Below are 21,891 nucleotides of genomic sequence, written 5' to 3' on the forward strand. Positions count from 1 at the left end.
AGTATGAACCAATTTTCAGCTTTCAGCGCTGTTGCAGTTTGAATGACAATTACGCAGTCATGCAACACAGTACCAAACAAAATTGTTATCATTTTGTTCACACAAATAGAGATTTCTATTGGTGGTATTTAATCACCGCTGGGATTTTTACTTTTTGCTAAATAAACAAACAAAAAAAAAGCTCCTTCTTCATTTCTATTATAACATTTTGCAAATAAATAATTGTTTATCTTAATTTTAGGCCAGAATCTATTCTGCTACATTTCTTTGGTGATAATAACCCAAATCAGTGTATATTATTGTAGGAAAGTTATAGAGTCCACAAACGATGGTATCTGAAAATTGATCAATCCTAAAGTACTGACGGCCTATCATTTCTTGATGCCCAAAAATGTCAGGATAGTACAAATATCTCCCAAATTACCCCTTTTTGGAAAGTAGACAGTCCGAGGTATTTAGCAAGAGGCATGGTGAGTTTTTTGAAGTTGTCATTTTTTGTCATAAGGTTTTGAAAAAATATTATTATTATTTTTTTACATACTGTCATCAGTGCATTACAGCGTCATCATATAATGGGTGTGGTGGTGATCAAGGACACTGACTGGTGACAGGACGGAAAAAAAAACAAAACATTTTTTTCCTTTATTTTTTTAATGATTTTTTAACACAATTTTATCAGAGCAATATAATGTTACTATACAGTTGCAATAAAAAGTATGTGAACCCTTTTGGAATGATATGGATTTCTGCACAAATTGGTCATAAAATGTGATCTGATCTTCATCTAAGTCACAACAAAAGACAATCACAGTATGCTTAAACTAATAACACACAAAGAATTAAATGTTACCATGTTTTTATTGAACACACCATGTAAACATTCACAGTGCAGGTCCAATCAATGAGATGAGATTGGAGGTGTTGGTTACAACTGCCCTGCCCTCTAAAAAAAACACAAACCAGTTCTGGGTTTGCTTTTCACAAGAAGCATTGCCTGATGTGAATGATGCCTTGCACAAAAGAGCTCTCAGAAGACCTATGATTAAGAATTGTTGACTTGCATAAAGCTGGAAAGGGTTATAAAAATATCTCCAAAAGCCTTGCTGTTCATCAGTCCACGGTAAGACAAATTGTCTATAGATGGAGAAAGTTCAGCACTGCTGCTACTCTCCCTAGGAGTGGCCGTCCTGTAAAGATGACTGCAAGAGCACAGTGCAGACTGCTCAATGAGGTGAAGAAGAATCCTAGAGTGTCAGCTAAAGACTTATAAAAGTCTCTGGCATATGCTAGCATCCCTGTTAGCAAATCTATGATACGTAAAACACTAAACAAGAATGGATTTCATGGGAGGATACCACAGAGGAAGCCACTGCTGTCCAAAAAAACATTGCTGCACGTTTACAGTTTACACAAGAGCACCTGGATGTTCCACAGCAGTACTGGCAAAATATTCTGTGGACAGATGAAACCAAAGTTGAGTTGCTTTGGAAGAAACACACAACACTATGTGTGGAGAAAAAGAGGCACAGCAAACCAACATAAAAACCTCATCCCAACTGTGAAGTATGGTGGTGGGGGAATCATGGTTTGGGGCTGCTTTGCTGCGTCAGGGCCTGGACAAATTGCTATCATCGAAGGAAAAATGAATTCCCAAGCTTATCAAGACATTTTGCAGGAGAACTTAAAGGGGTGGTTCACCCTAAAAACTACTTTTTTTTTATTACACTGGCCCCCCACATTACAATACGATTAAGGCTATTATTTTTTTTTGATGCTGTATATACCTTTGTACAGCATATTCACCCGTTGCTTCGGGGTTGCGAGTTCCGCGGGAGTGGGCGTTCCTAACATGTCTGTGATTGCCATTTTGACCAAAAACGAGCTCCCCCCGTCGCGTAAGCCGTGTCACGATTGGCGAAAAGAGGCGAACGGCGATGCGCATGCGCAGTATAGCGCCGACTCACCGTTCGGCTCCTTTCGCCAACCATGACGCGGCTTACGCGACGGGGGGAGCTCGTTTTTGGTCAAAATGTCAATCACAGACATGTTAGGAACGCCCACTCCCGCGGGACTCGCAACCCCGAAGCAACGGGTGAATATGCTGTACAAAGGTATGTACAGCATAAAAAAAAAAAAATAATAGCCTTAATCGTATTGTAATGTGGGGGGCCAGTGTAATAAAAAAAAGTAGTTTTTAGGGTGAACCACCCCTTTAAGGCCATCTGTCCACCAGCTGAAGCTCAATAGAAGATGGGTGTTGCAACAGGACAACAACCCAAAGCATAGAAGTAAGTCAACAACAGAATGGCTTAAACAGAAGAAAATATGCCTTCTGGAGTGGCCCAGTCAGAGTCCTGACCTCATCCCTATTGAGATGCTGTGGCATGACCTCAAGAAAGTGATTCACACCAGACATCCCAAGAATATTGCTGAACTGAAACAGTTCTGTAAAGAGGAATGGTCAAGAATTACTCCTGACTGTTGTGCACGTCTGATCTGCAACTACAGGAAACGTTTGGTTGAAGTTATTGCTGCCAAAGGAGGTTCAACCAGTTATTAAATCCAAGGGTTCACATACTTTTTCCATCTGCACTGTGAATGTTTACATGCTGTGTTCAATAAAAACATGGTAACATTTAATTATGTGTGTGTTATTAGTTTAAGCAGACTATGATTGTCTATTGTTGTGACTTAGATGAAGATCAGATCACATTTTATGACCAATTTGTGCAGAAATCCATATCATTCCAAAGGGGTTCACATACTTTTTATTGCAACTGTAGTAACATTGTACTACTCTGGGGAAGTGATCAGTTTTTTTTTTTTTTACACATTATTTTTCCATATGGCAATGCATTGCATTGGTATATGCAAGGATTTTACTCATACCTCCCAACTTTTTTGAGATGGGAACAAGGAGGGACACCTATTAGCAAAAGTTTGAAGGCATAGGACACACACCCTGCCACGCCCCCTTAACCACTTGCCGCCCGCCATATAGCAAAATGACGGCGGCAAAGTGGTTTCAATATCCTGACTGGACGTCATATGACGTCTTCGGGATATTGAGCTGTTGCGTGCCCCCGGGGGCGCGCATCGCGGCGATCGTTGTTGCGGGGTGTCAGTCTGACTTCAGCCTGCCTCTCTGACTTCAGCCAATCAGAGGAATGTTTCTATCTTTGTATTCATTGATAGAAACATTGTTTGCTATGATCTGCTGAGTGCAGCTGCGGTAGACTACTTTGTGTTCTGGGTATGAGACAGGAAGTCTCGGCTCGCACCCGGAACACAATGCGGTATGCTGTATGTAGCCGCAGCCAGGGCTTTTTTCAACGGGAATGAAGGGGAACGTAGTTCTGACACCTCCAGCACTGAATGTATATAGTGGTAAGGCATAGTGGAGTGTTCAGGGAGGTTGCTGGTTACTGGGCGATCTATTGTGGCTGGGGGGCCTATCGTTGCTGGTGGGTATTTATTGTTACTGGGGGGATCTATTGTTGCTGGTGGGGGGATCTATTGTTGTTGGGGTGTCTATCGTTACTGGTGGGTCTTATGTTACTGGGAGAGATTTACTGCTGAGGGTAGGGTCTATTGTTGCTTGCTGTTGGAGGGTCTATTGTTGCTTGCTGCTGGGAGATCTATTGTTACTGGGGGGTATTTTGCTGTTATGGGTGTTGTTGGGGATATCTTTTGTTGATAGGGGGATGAGGCTGCAATGGTGGGCACAGTGAGCTGAGGCTACAATGGTGGGCACAGTGAGTAGAGGCTACAGTGGTGGCATAGGTGAGGTGAGGCTGCAATAGTGGGCACAGGTAAGGCTGCAATGGTCGGCACAGGTTAGGCTGCATTGATGGGCACTGGTGAGGCTGTATTGATGGGCACTGGTGAGGATGCACTGATAAAGTTGTTGTTAATATTTATTTTTGTAACTTAATTCTGCATAAAATATTTAAGTGAAATTTCATGAGATAATTTATGAGGGCGTGTTTAGGGGCAGTGCAGGGTAGGGATCGGTTGGGTCAACTGGTAGCGAGTAACCCTTAAGGCCTGGCTGGTAGCTCAGGACTTGAAATTTTGAACCCTGATGTAAAGTGTTTGAAAAGATATAGATCTTCTTTATGTCTATAACTGCCCAAGAAGATTTGACACTGAGGTCAGAGTTTTATCTCTAGACAGGTATCATATTCATTACTAGTAAAAAACGCTATAACTTTTGTACAAACCAATCAATATACGCTTATTGGGATTATTTTTACCAAAAATATGTAGAAGAATACGTATTGGCCTAAACTGATGAATACATTTTTTTTATATATATTTTTTGGATATGTATTATAGCAAAAAGTAAAAAAATATTTTATTTTTTATTTTTTTATTTACAGTCTTTTTTTGTTTATAGCGCAAAAAATAAAAACCACAGAGGTGATCAAATACCACCAAAAGAAAGCTCTATTTGTGGGAAAAAAGGACGTCAATTTTGTTTGGGTACAACATCGCACGACCGTGTAATTGTCAGGTAAAGTAACACAGCGCTGTATCGCAAAAACTGCTTTGGTCATTAAGGGGGTAAATCCGTCCGGGCCGAAGTGGTTAAGGGGGCGTGGCAGGGGAATGTGTTGCATGACTACATACTTTTGCTAATAGGTGTCCCTCGTTCCCATATCAAAAAGTTGGGAGGTATGCTATGAGTTTTGTAGTGTGCATAGAGTAGCGCACATGGCACATTAAGGGCCAATTCACACCACATGCAGTCCAGTGTGGGTTTTTTTCTACATCAAAAATGCATGGAAAGTAGGTTATATGGTTTCCAATGGCATAGTTTACACCAGTGCAGGCAGTTCCAATGCTTTCCAGTTCCAGAAAAAAAAGGAGAACATGCTGCATTTTGACCTGCACGGGAACGCAGTAAAACGTATCAAAAAACGCACTGGTACGCATCAAAAATGCACCGGACCCCAGTAAAGTAAAGAAAAATTTGGAAACAAGAAGAAATGCATCTGGAAACGCATTAAAAAGCGCCACAAACACGTTAAGAACGCGCATGCAGAAACGCATCCGGAATGCATATGGTGTGTTTTTGTGGCATGAACCAGTCCTTATGTAACTGACCGGCATTACTCGTTCCTAAGAAACCAAAGTGAAAAGGAGAGGTTTGGAAGCACTTTGAGGACTTTACAAGAAGGCAGAAAAACACAGTAATGCCTAGTACACACGACCGGGATTCCCGACGGGAAAAGGTCTGTCAGAAATCCCGAGGGGTAAACCGAGAACCTGCTCTCTACTTTTCCCCGTACAGACGATCGGTTTTCCCGTCAGGAAAACTCAGATGAGAGCTTTTCCTCCGGAATCCCGACCATGTTTATGCTCCATCTGAGTTTTTCCCCTCATGAAAACGGACAAAAATGGCCATTTTCTGCGCCACACGGCTGGGTTTTCTGGCGGGAAAAAGTCAGCCGGGAATCCCGGCGGGAAAAAATAGCTGGTTCTCTTTTTTTTGACCGGCAGGTTTGGCAGTTTTCCCATCGTAAAAACTGCGAATAAACATACACACGGCCAGGATTCCCTGCCAAAAGCTCTCCTCGTAGTTTTCCCGCCGGAAAACCCGGTCGTGTGTACGGGGCATAAGAAACGATTTCATGAATAGATTACAGGGCCGTTAAGTAGTGGGTGTGTATGGATAATTTTGGAGGATAAGGACATCTTTTAGTATCACTTTAAGCAAGGCATACACTAGAAGACTTTCAAATGAATGTTCATACGAAAAATCCCAGTACATTCGATGACTTGGGAAATGTTGTTTGAAAGTGCTTCATAATTTTGTCTGAATTTAACATTTGGCACTTTCCTAAACGAAGACCACATTCGCTGTTAGAAGTTTGTTCATTATAAAAAAAAAAAAATTGTAATCCTGCGTTTTCCCCAAAAAATTTGCCACTGTTGTTTTTTTTTTTTTCTACCATGCCATCCAGCATACTAGCGCGAGCTACAGTATGCCTTTATTTTATTTTTTTGCGCCGTACTCACAGTTTAATCCTGTAGTTGAGTTTCAGACTCCCCGCGAGGAGTAGGCATTCCTATGCAGAGGGGGAACATAATTGACGGCCGGCTATGGCGCGTCACGCTTCCCGAAAATAGCCGAAATAGGACTTGGCTCTTCACGGCGCCTGCGCAGTCAGCTCCTAGTCTGTGCGCAGGCGCCGTATAGCGCCGTGAAGAGCCGAGTCCTACTCATGTTCCCCTCTGCATAAGAACGCCCATTCCCCACGGGGAGTCTGAAACTTAACTACGGGATTAAACTGTGAGTACGGCGCAAAAAAATAAAAATAAAGGCATACTGTAGCTCGCGCTAGTATGCTGGATTTCATGGTAGAAACTTGTTTTTTAGGGTTAACCACCGCTTTAAAATGAAAAAGTTTGAACAAAATTCTACTAGTTTATGGCTAACCTTGCACCAGCCATCCCTCTGTGATTAATGGACGACTCCTCCAGCAGTTCAGAATGCAGAAGGACAGTCTATATATATATATATATATATATATATATATATATATATATATATATATATATATCAGATGTATATTGGTGATAAAGTGGGGACAGCAGTTCTCAGAGATGTCACCGTTCAAACAGGTTCCAGCTGAGAGTAAACCTGTTAAGACAAGCTACAATTGCTGACCTCCTAAAAATGCTAGTCTGGCTGTGACGTTGACTCACAGATAGGTCCGGGCCCATTCAGACGGGCAAACGTCACTGAGAATTTGTGGTTCTTTCTGGTGTAGAAACTACTCTGCGTGCAAGCAACTGCAACCAGGCTTGTGGCATGTATGAGTCAATAGCCAGCATGTTCACATGTAAGCCCTCATCAGAGCAGTCATGTGATTAGGCCGGCTGTGAATGCAGACAGTTTGCTTCCAGGGCAGGCAGTTCTTGCCACACAGAAACTGTCCATAGCCAACTGTCCAGTTTGTATGCCACCATAGCTGAGATCTAAATTTTTTGGTGGCATCGGAACATTACAGTGTAGCCACCTTCATTAGCCCATCTGAACAAGGCCTCACTGACCAAAACCAGTAAGCAAATCAGGAATCACAGAGTAAGGCCAGAATTCCTCACATGCATACTTGTTCTAGGTGATTGAATGAAAACAATGAAGCAGATGGTCAACATAGCAACCAAGTAACAAGTATTTTGAGAAGGAGTTTTTTTTTCCATGTTTTTCATATAACAGCCTTTCTTCAAGTGTTAAACCATGGTGATCCATTACAGTGCCATCCTAAATGCTGCACAGAGCTGAACCACATAATGGAATGGAGCCTCTCCCTGCAGTCTCCTTCTGTGCGTCCAGGATAAAATAAAATGGACACATTTATAAAAAAAATGATATAATCACAGCAGGGATAGGTAATCTTTTGAGCACAGTGTGCCGAAAAATGTTTTCAAAGAAATTCAGAGTGCCGATAAATTATAAAGTAAATGCTGTATACTACTTTAGTAGTGAGAAATTAACATCCTGCACTCTCACGCCTCAGATCAGCTCCAATTCCTGCAACTCCACACCTCAGATGAGCCCCAATTCATGCACCTTCACACCTCAGATCACTGTAACCCCTGCAAATCTGTCCCACCACTGTAAGCCCCTGCACATCTCCCTTACCACTGTACTACCCTGCACATCTGTCCCACCACTGTACTACCCTGCACATCTGCCCCACATCTGCCCCATCACTGTACTACCCTGCACATCTATCTACCACTGTACACGCTGCTCATCTGCTCCACCACTGTAACCCCCCTGCTCATCTGCCACCACTGTACTACCCTGCACATCTGCCCCACCACTGTACTACCCTGCACATCTGCCCCACCACTGTACTACCCTGCACATCTGCCCACCACTGTAACCCCCCTGCTCATCTGCCACCACTGTACTACCCTGCACATCTGCCCCACCACTGTACTACCCTGCACATCTGCCCCACCACTGTACTACCCTGCACATCTGCCCACCACTGTAACCCCCCTGCTCATCTGCCACCACTGTACTACCCTGCACATCTGCCCCACCACTGTACTACCCTGCACATCTGCCCCACCACTGTACTACCCTGCACATCTGCCCACCACTGTACACGCTGCTCATTTGCTCCACCACTGTAACCCCCCCTGCTCATCTGCCACCACTGTACTACCCTGCACATCTGCCCCACCACTGTACTACCCTGCACATCTGCCCACCACTGTACACGCTGCTCATTTGCTCCACCACTGTAACACCCCTGTTCATCTGCCACCACTGTACTACCCTGCACATCTGCCCCACCACTGTACTAACCTGCACATCTGCCCCACATCTGCCCCACCACTGTACTACCCTGCACATCTGCCCACCACTGTACACACTGCTCATCTGCTCCACCACTGTAACCCCCTGCTCATCTGCCCCACCAATGTACCCCCTTTCTTATCTGCACCACCACTGAAACCCTCTGCACATCTGCCCCACCACTGTAACCCCCTGCACATCTGTCCCACCACTGTACCCCCCTGCTCATCTGTCCCACCACTGAACCAAATAAGTGTATCTTGGTCTCATGTAACCACAGGACATGGTTTCAGTAATCCATGTCCTTAGTCTGCTTGTCTTCAGCAAACTGTTGGCAGGCATTCTTGTGCATCATCTTTAGAAGAGGCTTCCTTCTGGGATGACAACCATGCAGACCAATTTGATGCAGCGTGCAGCGTATGGTCTGAGCCAGTGCTGGGACAAGGCCATTTGGTGCCCAGGGCGAAGATGGCAAACTGCGCCCCCCCCCGTTTTTTATTAACAAAGTGCTGGTCACCTCAGTCAGCCTCCTTCACCAGCACACTGGTGGCAATTGATTGGGAAAAATGGCGGCAATTGATGGGCACACTGGCAGCACACAGTCTGTAACCATCAATTGCCGCCAGTGTGCTGCCAGTATGCCCATAAAACGCAGCCACTGTGCCATCAAACACAGCCACTCGGTGGCTGTGTTTGATGGCACAGCTGAGTGGCTGCGTTTGATGGGCACAGTGGCTGCGTTTGATGGGCACAGTGGCTGCGTGTGATGGGCACAGTGGCTGCGTGTGATGGGCACAGTGGCTGCGTTGATTGCAATTGATGGGCACACTGGCAGCACACTGGTGAAAATTGATGGGGCAAACTGGCAATAATTGATGGTTACAGTCTGTAACCATCAATTGTTGCCAGTTTGCCCCATCAATTGCCGCCAGTGTGCCGATCAAACGCAGCCACTGTGCCAAACTGCGCCCCCCCCGTTTTTTATTAACAAAGTGCTGGTCACCTCAGTCAGCCTCCTTCACCAGCACACTGGTGGCAATTGATTGGGAAAAATGGCGGCAATTGATGGGCACACTGGCAGCACACAGTCTGTAACCATCAATTGCCGCCAGTGTGCTGCCAGTATGCCCATAAAACGCAGCCACTGTGCCATCAAACACAGCCACTCAGCGGCTGTGTTTGATGGCACAATGGCTGCGTTTGATCGGCACACTGGCTGCGTGTGATGGGCACAGTGGCTGCGTGTGATGGGCACAGTGGCTGCGTGTGATGGGCACAGTGGCGACAATTGATGGCACAGTGGCTGCGTGTGTTGGCACAGTGGCTGCATGTGATGGGCACAGTGGCTGCGTGTGATTGGCACAGTGGCGACAATTGATGGCACAGTGGCTGCGTGTGTTGGCACAGTGGCTGCATGTGATGGGCACAGTGGCTGCGTTTGGTGGCATAGTGAGTAATTGATGATTTTTTTTTGTTAGTCAGAGAAGGCATGGTTCAAAATAACACTGATCACCTCAGTCAGCTTAAACCCCCCACCCCCCCCCCAATACAGTCATTTAATTACTTGCTTTAACAGGTTCTGTTCTGTTCTGCTTACTTTTTAGTAGTCAATAAGTCTCCTTTGCAGTACTGTAGCGTAGCACACTGCTGCTAGGTTCCTCGTGACTAGTCCTTGCTGCCAGCCAGCTCAGCAGACACAGCTCCCTGCGCAGTGCTGCTCCGAGTCCTCCCTCTGTCAGCCCGCCTCCGGCCGTGACGTCACGCGGCTCACGACGCTGGAATGGACCAACTGACTCCATAGGGGGAGTTAGTAAACGAAGAGGAAAGGGAGCCAGGAGGTGAGGAGCGCACTCGGCAGCCGCTGCCCGCGCTTACTACTAGTACTAGACACACAAGTGTACTAGTCTGGCGGGCGGCGGTCGCGGCTGCCTGTTTGTCAGAACTGCGCCCCCCTCCTTTACGGAATGGTAGCGCCCAGGGCACTCGCCCCGCCCGCCCCTGCCTTGTACCGGCCCTGGTCTGAGCACTGACAGCCTGACCCCCCACCCCTTCAACCTCTGCAGCAATGCATACATCTTTTTCCCAAAGACAACCTCTAGATATGACTGATCATGTGCACTCAACTTCTTTGGTTGACCATGGCAAGGCCTGTTGTGAGTGGAACCTGTCCTGTTAAACTACTGTATGGTCTTCTCCATCATGCTGCTTTCAGGGTCTTGGCAATCTTCTTATAGTCTAGGCCATCTTTATGTAGAGCAACAATTCTTTTTTTCAGATCCTCAGAGTTCTTTGCCATGAGGTGCCATGTTGAACTACTAGTGACCAGTATGATAGAGTGAGAGCGATAACACCAAATTTAACACACCTGCTCCCTAGTCACACCTGAGACCTTGTAACACTAACGAGTCACATGACACCGAGGAGGGAAAATGTCTAATTGGGTCCAATTTGGACATTTTCACTTAGGGGTGTACTCACTTTTGTTGCCAGTCGTTTAGACATTAATGGCTGTGTGTTGAATTATTTTGAGGGTACAGCAAATTTACAATGTTACACAAGCTGTACACTCACTACACAACATTGTAGCAAAGTGTCATTTCTTTAGTGCTGTCACATGAAAAGATATAATAAAATATTTACAAAAATGTGAGGGGTGTTCTCACTTTTGTGAGATACTGTATGTGTATATATATATATACACATACACATACACACACACACACACACACACACACACACACACACACACACACACACACTGTATATATACTATATTTATAAATTATTACTGTTGTTCCATCTACCTAAATCAAAATCAAATATTACAACAAAACTCAAATCTACCACCTAGTCTAGCTAGATGACTAGGGTGCCTGAAATCCAGCGTAAGCAAAACATTAATACAAAATCAATGAGCTGCTTACACCTAAAATTTTCCTCACACCTATAATAAATAAAAATAGATTGATGGGCAGCATCAATGTTTATTTTCAACACCTATATAATGTTGAAGAGTAGATAAAAGCCTGGACTGAAATCCAAGTATCAGAAACGTATTTGTCTATGTACTGTACTGCCACCTTGTGGCTTCTGGGTATTAGCGATTTTTCTTACAAGCTGGAAAAGCTGTTAGGGACCAGTAATCCATATTCTCTACACATGGAGAAAAGGCACGAAATCCTTGCATCTGCATGCACCACATTTGTCTACAGACCAGTAATGGCTGGTGCTCAAATTTTTTTTTGGGGGGGGGGGGGGGGAGCGCAAACAAACAAAAAAAATAAATAAAACAATTGCAGCCTCATTGTGCCCATCATACGCAGCTACTGTGCCCATCAATTGTAGCCACTATGCCCATCAAATCCAGCCACTGTGCCCATCAAACGCAGCCACTGTGCCCATCAAATGCAGCCACTGTGCCATCAAATGCAGCCACTGTGCCATCAAATGCAGCCACTGTGCCATCAATTGTCACCACTGTGCCATGCCATCAATTGTCGCCACTGTACCATCAATTGTCGCCACTGTGCCATCAATTGTCGCCAATGTGCCATTCCATCAAATGCAGCCACTGTAGCTTGCCATCAAACGCAGCCACTGTGCCATCATTTATCGCCACTGTGCCCATCATTTGTCACCACTGTGCCATACCATCAAACGCAGCCACTGTGCCATCATTTATCGCCACTGTGCCCATCAATTGTCACCACTGTGCCATACCTTAAAACGCAGCCACTGTGCCATTATTTATCGCCACTGTGCCCATCAATTGTCGCCACTGTGCCCATCAATTGTCACCACTGTGCCATACCATCAAACGCAGCCACTGTGCCATCAATTGTCACCACTGTGCCCATTGTCACCACTGTGCCCATTGTCACCACTGTGCCCATCAATTGTCACCACTATGCCCATCAATTATCACCACTGTGCCCTGCCAAACGCAGCCACTGTGCCATGCCATCAAATGCAGCCACTGTGCCATCAATTGTAGCTACTGTGCCATCAATTATAGCCACTGTGCCCATCAATTATAGCCACTGTGCCCTGTTAAATGCTGCCACGGTGCCCTGTAAAATGCCAATTCTCCTTTTCTATGTTTTGTGCATTTGCAGCAGTTTCCCATTGCTAGAGTGTGTAGTGTTAATTACCTGTAGGTTTAATTTGAGAATAATAACTCAGATCCACACTCGCTGAGAATATTAAATGCTAAATGCTGCCACTGTGCCCTGTAAAATAACCCCCCCCCCCCACTGGCACTTACCTTTCTGGGGTCAGCCATCCTGCTTCCACATCCCTCGATGTCTTCTCCTGCCCTTGATGACGCTTCAGCCAATCAGGTTACCGGAAACCAGAACCGGTGAACCTGATTGGCTGAGACACCTGTCAGTGTTATCCAGGGAACGCACCCTCCCGTGCGTCCCCTGGAAAACTATTTGGAAGCCGATTACAGACTGAGGGCTGTAATCGGAAAGCCTAACAGAGCCGTTGGCTCTGATAGGCACTTCCAAAGCCAACCAGCTGCCATTATTCAGATGGCCGGCGCTCACCAGGGGGCCGGCCATCTGAATAGTGGGTGGCAGCAACAATACATAGATTCACTGCTACAGACTCATTTTCAAAAAGGCTGAGATGGGCCCCACTGTGTAAGGCCCCGTACACACGAGAGGATCCATCCGCTGGAATTGATCCGCGGACCGGCTCCAGCGGATAGATCCCCTGGTGTGCACAACCCAGCGGATCTGTTTCCGTTGATTTTTATCCCCTGGGATGGATTTCAAGCGGATAAAAATTTGAAGACATGCTTTCAAATCTATCCGCTTGAATCCATCCCAACGGATTGATCCGCTGGTCTGTACAGACTCACCGGATCAATCCGTCCGAATGGATCCCCCGCATGCGTCGTAATGATTCGACGCATGCGTGGAATTCATTATATGACAGCGTCGCGCACGTTGCCGCGTCATCATCGCGGCGACGGCGCGACGCGTCATCGCGATGGGATTTCGGCGTGGATTTCGATCCTATGGTGAGTACACTCCATCGGATCCAAATCCGTGGAAATCCTCGAGAGGATTTATCCGCGGAAACGGTCCGTTGGACCATATCCGCGGATAAATCCTCTCGTGTGTACTAGGCCTCAGAGGCTCTTTTAAGGGTTTGTAGAATTTTTGCTGCTTTTCTCATTGGTAAAATGAAAGAGAAAGTGAGCACAAATATTAACCACCACTATAAATTTAAAGGAGAAGTAGGGGCAAAACACTTCTGACTGTACTTCTCCTGTGGGTCACAGGAGTGCACTTCATTCTGCATTCCTGTGACCTGGTTTCAGCCGACGGTGGGCTTAATTCCGCTGTCAGCTGACATCACAGAGCCAGTCCAGATCCTGGAAAAATCCTGGCTTTAATGTCGAGATCCACCTAGATGCCTGGACCAGTAGCTGACTTAGCCTCTCAGCAAGCCACTGAAAAAGTCAGATATCCCTGCCCACTTCACAGCCTGATGCTCCAATGAGCGCTGAAAGAGCAGAGCAGAGACCCACAGGACGGCAGGAGAGTCTGTGTGAGGCTAAGGAGGACTTTACCATATCCCGATCTCTGTACATCATTACGGGCCTGTTTTAGAGTGGTGCACTTCCGCACCCACGCTGTGTGAGTAATCCGGCAGGGGATTTCTTTGTTTAATAAACCTTAAAAAACTGTTACTTGCATCATCCAAGTTTTTTTCTATCTTCTATGATCTGGAACATATACTAAGGCTGGATTCACACCTATGCATTTTTTGTGCTTTTTGCATTTTGCAGATTTGGACTACAGAATTTGTTCCATAGGAAACCATGGTAAATGGACTGTAGTGGAAATCTGCAAAATGCAAAAAGCACTAAAAATGCATAGGTGTGAATCCAGCCTAAGGCCACGTACACACGGTCGGTCCAAATCGATGAAAACGGACTGAAGGACCTTTTCATCGGTCCAAACCGATCGTGTGTGGGCCCCATCGGTCAGTTATCCTTCGGTCAAAATTTTTAGAACTTGCTTTAAAATTGAACCAATGGACGCCTAACCGATAGGTCAAAACCGATGGTTAGTATGCAAAAGCATCGGTTAAAAACCCGCGCATGCTCAGAATCAAGTCGACGCATGCTTGGAAGCATTGAACTTCATTTTTCTCTGCACAACGTTGTGTTTTACGTCATCGCGTTGGACTCGATCGTTTTTTTTAACTGATGGTGTGTAGGCACATCAGACCATCAGTCAGCTTCATCAGTTAACCGATGAGAACGGTCCTTCGGACCGTTCTCATCGGATGGACCGACCGTGTGTACGCGGCTTAAGAGTATTTCTTTGCTGATTCACCAACACAAATAAACCATATAAGCAACACAACTTACCGGTATCTCCTTCTGACTGGTCCCCTCACTCTTCTCATAGGAGTATGAAAACTTAGACCCAGACTTGGAAAGGGTAGTAACAGGCTCAGAAGAGAGTGTAGAAGAGCTTCCATATCCATTAGATGAGCCTCTTTTCTTCCCATAAATATCATTTGACTCGTTAGCGTTGGAAACATAGGAAATTCGGGAAGGTGTATCTACTTCAAAGCGTGACCGTGTTTTTCCTGGGCTGTGGGGATAGTAAGTATCTGAAGTTCGTAGCTCAGAGAGTCCAAGGGTTAGATCTGTGTGACTAAATGATTTTTTGCGTGATAGGGAGGTGGTGGGGTAAGTTGGAAGAGTGGTATTGTATCCATAGGAATAGCCATTAGTAATGTATTTTGATGAAGAGCGTGATAATAGATCTGTCCTTTTGGTGGTTGGATCCAGACAGGGAAGACTTCTATCCAGATCGTGGTAGGAGCGCAAGGGAGAGCTGGAGTAGTATGAACTACTCAAACTTGATTTGTAGGGTACATTACTGCGATCGCTGTACGAAGAGCTGAGGTTGGAGGTGTAGGAGCCATAGCCAGCATAACTCTTAGCATAAGACGGGTCTATATATCTTTTATAGGTAGATGAAGAATGGGCCATGCTGCAGATGAGTACGTATAAGAGCAAACTCCGACTTGGACTGTGGGAAGACAAAATCAGCATGTTAGGAGAATGATTGAAGAATCATAACTTTAAAAGGTACAACACAGAAATAGTATTGGAATGCAAACTCTAAAAAAAAACTGTGCATTGGCTTAACCACCTCAGCTTCACCTTTTTGCCCAGGCCAATTTTCAACTTTCAGCATTGTCTCGACCAGTCTTCCGGACATAGTGGGTGACAGATCACACTGCAGTGCAGTCCCTAGGGTACGTGCATGGTGTGCAACTGGGGGGAATGTCATATGACACCCCCAATTGGCAATCATTTGTCTATAGGCCCAACTAAACTTACCATTTAAATCGGCTAAATACATTCCATTTGCATCAAAATAAATGGTGCCTTTCTTTAGAAAGCAGCTACAGCTTGAACATACTAGCCTTTTCTCCTGCCAGCATGCTATAGAGAAGGACTATTGACGCATCCCTTGTTGAGTTAGACCCCTTTCACACTGGGGCTGCGGGTCTATTTTTGGATGCTAGGGGGGTGCTTTTAACGCTGCTAGCGGCCGAAGAAGGGGTTAAAATCACCAGTGTTGCATTGCTTCCAAAGCACTTTTCAGGTGCTTTGTGCAGGAGCAGTGTAGGAACACTGTATACACCGCTCCCAAACCACCCCATAGATACTGCTTGCAGGACTTATTTTCCCGTCTCACAAAGCGCTTTTTTGGTGCTTTACAGGCACTATTTTCTTGTTTAATATTTTTATTGAGTTTTGCATAAGAAAACAAGTTACAAATGCAGTATAAAGAATGCAAATATGGGATAAAGATCATAACAATAATGACTGAAATATCGGTAGAGTTTGGTGCTAAAATGCATGTTCATATTTATCAGATAAAAACTGAAAAAAGCAAATGTCAGGTATAAGGGACTAAAGAAAATAATAAGAATCAGGCTTAGCGTGCCTCCGGACCACCCATCCACCCCTAATGGGTTCAAACTATGGATGGGAGGGGGCACGTGAGAGGGAAGATAAATAATTAAAATATGAGAAAGCTAAAGTCCCAAGAAGATAAATATAGTTATCGTGACATACAATAAAAGGAGCATACAGTGGGGATCGAAAGTTTGGGCACCCCAGGTAAAAATTTGTATTAATGTGCATAACGAAGCCAAGGAAAGATAGAAACATCTCCAAAAGGCATCAAATTACAGATTAGACATTCTTATAATATGTAAAAAAAAAGTTAGATTTTATTTCCATCATTTACACTTTCAAAGTTACAGAAAACAAAAAAATGGCGTCTGCAAAAGTTTGGGCACCCTGCAGAATTTATAGCATGCACTGCCCCCTTTGCAAAGCTGAGACCTGCCAGTGTCATGGATTGTGCTCAATCATCATCTGGGAAGACCAGGTGATGTCAATCTCAAAGGTTTTAAATGCCCATACTCCTCTGACCTTGCCCCAACAATCAGCACCATGGGTTCTTCTAAGCAGTTGTCTAGAAAAGTGAAAATAGTTGACACTCACAAAGCTGGAGAAGGCTATAAGAAGATAGCAAAGTGTTTTCAGATGTCAATATCCTCTGTTCGGAATGTAATTAAGAAATGGCAGTCATCAGGAACAGTGGAAGTTAAAGCAAGATCTGGAAGACCAAGAAAAATATCAGACAGAACAGCTCGCAGGATTGTGAGAAAAGCAATTCAAAACCCACGTTTGACTGCACGATCCCTCCAGAAAGATCTGGCAGACACTGGAGTTGTGGTACACTATTCCACTATAAAGAGATACTTGTACAAATATGGTCTTCATGGAAGAGTCATCAGAAGAAAACCTCTTCTACGTCCTCACCACAAAAATCATCGTTTGAACTTTGCAAATGAACATATAGACAAGCCTGATGCATTTTGGAAACAAATTCTGTGGACCGATGAGGTTAAAAATAGAACTTTTTGGCCGAAATGAGCAAAGGTACGTTTGGAGAAGAAAGGGCACAGAATTTAATGAAAGGAACCTCTGTCCAACTGTTAAGCATGGGGGTGGATCAATCATGCTTTGGGGTTGTATTGCAGCCAGTGGCACAGGGAACATTTCACGAGTAGAAGGAAAAATGGATTCAATAAAATTTCAGCAAATTTTGGATGGTAACTTGATGCCAATTGTGAAAAAGCTGAAGTTAAAGAGAGGATGGCTTCTACAATTGGATAATGATCCTAAACACACCTCAAAATCCATGGGGGATTACATCAAGAGGCGTAAACGGAAGGTTTTGCCATGGCCTTCACAATCTCCTGACCTCAACATAATTGAAAATCTATGGATAGACTTAAAAGAGCAGTGCGTGACAGACAGCCCAGAAATCTCAAAGAACTGGAAGACTTTTTTAAGGAAGAATGGGCAAAGATACCTCAAACAAGAATTGAAAGACTCTTGGCTGGCTACAAAAAGCATTTACAAGCTGTGATACTTGCCAAAGGGGGCAGTACAACATATTAACTCTGTAGGGTGCCCAAACTTTTGCAGACACCATTTTTTTTGTTTTCTGTAATTTTGAAAGTGTAAATGATGGAAATAAAATCTAACTTTTTTTGACATATTATAAGAATGTCTAATCTGTAATTTGATGCCTTTTGGAGATTTTTCCATCTTTCCTTGGCTTCGTTATGCACATTAATACAAATGTTTACCTGGGGTGCCCAAACTTTCGATCCCCACTGTACATCTCCTGTGCGTTGTTTCTGAAATACCTGAACTGACACTAAAAAAATGGGTCGTATTAATAAAGGAATCTATTAGGTAAATAGCCCAAACTCTAAATTATATATGCAGACAATTGTAGAAAAAAACAAGAGAGAAAAAATCCCAAATTTATCCCCCCAAAAAAAAGGAAATTGCTAAGAAAAGGAGAGGAAGAAGTGAGAAAGAAGAAGAGGAAAGAAGAAGGAAAGGGAAGAGTAGGATTCTCTCCCGAAGGTGGCCCGACCCCAGCCCCAAGAAAAAAAAAATAGCACACTAAGAAAAATAAAATAAATGTCGTATTTTTAGTTCATAAATATATATTTTTAGGAATATCATTTGTGTCACTTGTCTTCAAAATAACACGGATACACAAACTTGAATTTCTTGTTGATATTTATAGAAAAAGGTATTTCTCCCAAAACTAAGATTTGCATACTTTCATAAATACAATACTGTTATATTATTTTAGTATAAACATTCTGACAACACGGCTGAGTGGGGGAAATGCAAGCAAACTATCAATAGCTGGGAGGAGTGTGATTGGTTTCACTTTAAAACATGTCATGCTTTTCTGTAACTCTATGTTGTTGGAAAATAAGTTGTTGATTGCACCACGAATGCTGGGGTTGGGGTTACTGATTAATACTGACTGACCTCTAATGTGTGCGTCTGACCACCAGCGCATAAGGGGGAGCTAACTATTATTGACAACCAGTGTGTGTGGGGGGGGGGGGGAGGCGAGGAGGCGAGGAGGTAAATACACTTCCACGGAGCTGGTGGATGTTAGAGACATTGCCCTCCTCCACCTTCCGTTTGAGGATGCCTCACAGATGCTCAATGGGGTTTAGATCTGGAGACATGCTTGGCCCGTCCATTACCTTTACCCTCAGCTTCTTTAGCAAGGCAGTAGTCATATTGGAGATGTGTTTGGGGTCGTTATCATGTTGGAATACTGCCCTGCGGCCCAGTCTCCAAAGGGAGGGGATCATGCTCGGCTTCAGTATGTCACAGTACATGTTGGCATTCATGGTTTCCTCAATGAACTGTAGCTCTCCAGTGCCGGCAGCACTCATGCAGCCCCAGACCATGACACTCCAACCACCATGCTTGACTGCAGGCAAGACAGACTTGTCTTTGTACTCCTCACCTGGTTGCTGCCACACACGCTTCACACCATCTGAACCAAATACGTTTATTTTGGTGTCATCAGACCACAGGACATGGTTCCAGTAATCCATGTCCTTAGTCTGCTTGTCTTCAGCAAACTGTTTGCAGGCTTTTGAAAAAAAGGGGAGAGTGTCGCCTCTTATAAAATAGGGGTACAGGAAGTAAAGGGTGTGCCTACATCCCATTGAATATAGAAAATGATACGACCACAATAATTTGACAACTTTTGGCTGCTTGGGGCCAATAAAAGTCAGTATTAAGGTCAGGGGTTGGGGGGAGAGGGATTTTGGGAGGGACTTTTTGCGGCACTGATACAGACAATCTGATAAAAGGTATCGATATTTATTTAACAAAGAAAATACAAATATAATACAAAAGACAATTTAAGAACAATCCCCACATTATACATCAGAAAGTAAGTAACAGACTGTGTCTTAGTGGAATCGATGACCTCGACCGGTTTCGCGGTTTTACCGCTTCTTCAGGAGGAGATTATGTTCTAAAAGGTATGTATAAACAGATAAATAAACAAGCAAAATATACAGTATATGTATACATTGTGCATAATTCAAAACAGCGCATTATATAGTGGAGCAAAGCACTCACCCAGGTTGGTCATATGATCAGACGTGAAGCCTGGCAAAAGCCTTCTGTGGCGCGTGGAGGGGGATATTTTATTTAGACGGGCTCTATTGGGGTAAGGAATAGAATGAATAATATGTATAGGGGATGGTCGGTTAATTATTGAGGTATGGATCACCAGGGGGTGAAGAAGGTGTATTAGTGACCAGAAAAGACAAAGAAGGGAAAAGACGGGGGGGGGGGGGGGAAAGGGAAGGGAAAGGACAGAGGGGGACGGGGGAGAAAAATGGCACGGGGGAGGAAGGGGGGGAAAAAGGGGAAGTGGGAAAGGAGGGGAAAAAAAAGGGGTTGGTGGTAGAAAGGGGAAGGGGAAAAAAGTAAAAGAAAGGGAAGGGGGGGGGGGGGAAAGGAAAAGAATGGTGAAGAAACAGGAGGATATTGGTTAAAAAAGAAGAAGTAGGCAATGAAACATAAAAGAGAGAAAAGAAATGTGGGGGAAAGAGAAGGGGGAAAAAAAGGAGGCAAAGGTATTAATAAGGTGTGAAGGGTAAGGAAGGAAGGAAAGGTGAGAGGGAGGGAAAGGAAGGGGGGGAAAGAGAGAGGGTTGGATTGTGATCAAGGATTAAAAGGATTAAATAAGAAGGAAGAAACAGAAACTGTGAGGGGAAGGGGAAGGAAAAGGGAAGTTAAGGGCCAGTGGGAAGCGTGAGATCAAAAATCTTATATAGGGAACACCAACATATACACACACAAAGTGCAGTGTTACATAGGAGGATTATAGAAGATGAGGATTAAGTAAAAAGGTGGTAAATTAAAAGAATCTATCACCAAGCACATTACTGAGGTTCAAGGCACCCATCACCAGGATGACCGATAAATAATAGGAAAATTCCCCACGGGGGCCTTACCATCACTACATTAATAGTACGCAGATTACTGGGGCACAAGGAATAAGGTAGGATCAGTCTTATGTAATAGCCTTATATTGCCAGGATAAAGGCAATCGCTAGACAATCGGTCCAACTGAGGAGTCCAAAAGAGGAGATATTTATCCATAAAAAACAGTTGCCAGGTCAGAAGAAAAGCAGCCTTAGTAACAGGCATCAAGCCTACTCACCTCGACTAGAGGAAATCCACATGTGTCCCCAGGGAGAGCGTCCGTGCTAACTCACAGAAGCGGCTGTATCAGCCGCTTTTGTAGGTATCCCTGGACGGCGTATGACGTCATCGAATTGCGCCGCCGCCGTCCAACGTCCCACCACCCCCTGCACGTGCGTGCGTGGGTGTGTAGCTGCTGACCCAATGGCATAACGCCAGGTCATAGGCTACAAACTGAGAGCTCCAATTGGTGCTCACAGCCGGGGACACTCCATGCGCCAATAGGAAGGGGAAGAAACCAGGTGCACGGCCCAATCAATCAACCAGGGTGTCTGAGCTCCGAAAATTCGCTGTATTGTAAACAGAAGTATATAGACATTTGTATTGCATATAAAATGATAAGCATGTTCAATACTACATATATATAAATAGCGTGGGATTACCCCATCACAGTGCTTGGCTATTGGTTCAGAGTTCAGGGTCTTTTTTGCCAAGATAGGGTATGGAGATGACATCACATAATTACCCTCTAATGTCCACATATATATATATATATATTTTTTGGGGGCAGATAAATGCCTCCACATTAATGCCACAACCTATTTAGGGATAATCGGCAATTAGGACATCAGTGGGTTTTTCCAAGGGGAGGGAAGGACAAGGGGGAGAGGGGGAGGGGAGGAGGGGGGGGGGAGGGAAGAGGGAAAGAAGGAGGGGAGGGGAAGAAGGGAGGGGGGGAAAGGGAAGGGGGGGGGCAAAGGAAGGGGAGGGGGGGACCTCCATCTAGGAGGCTGGGAGGGACAGGATCTCAATATTAGCGTAAGAAAGATTTATAGGAGTTCATTTCATTTAGTCCTGGAAAGGTTGTGGCATCGAGATGCTCAATCCACAAACATTCTTTCTGTAAGATAGTCCTATTCCAGTCTCCACCCCGTGGGTGTTGTGGAATTATTTC

The 21,891-nt window shown here is 44.6% G+C and overlaps 1 protein-coding gene across 2 annotated transcripts in view; it reads right to left on the reverse strand.

Moving 5' to 3' along the window:
- USP2 (ubiquitin specific peptidase 2) overlaps window positions 1-21,891 on the reverse strand; it is a 165,150-nt gene that overhangs the window by 84,612 nt on the left and 58,647 nt on the right. For both annotated transcript variants that reach the window (XM_040325522.1, XM_040325523.1), the window contains exon 2: window positions 14,715-15,387. In XM_040325522.1, coding sequence (XP_040181456.1) covers window positions 14,715-15,347 — 633 coding nt within the window. In that variant the 5' untranslated portion in view covers window positions 15,348-15,387. The remainder of the gene's footprint in view (window positions 1-14,714; window positions 15,388-21,891) is intronic.

The sequence above is a fragment of the Rana temporaria genome, chromosome 10, assembly GCF_905171775.1.
Source record: "Rana temporaria chromosome 10, aRanTem1.1, whole genome shotgun sequence".
In the NCBI taxonomy this organism is placed as follows: domain Eukaryota; kingdom Metazoa; phylum Chordata; class Amphibia; order Anura; family Ranidae; genus Rana; species Rana temporaria.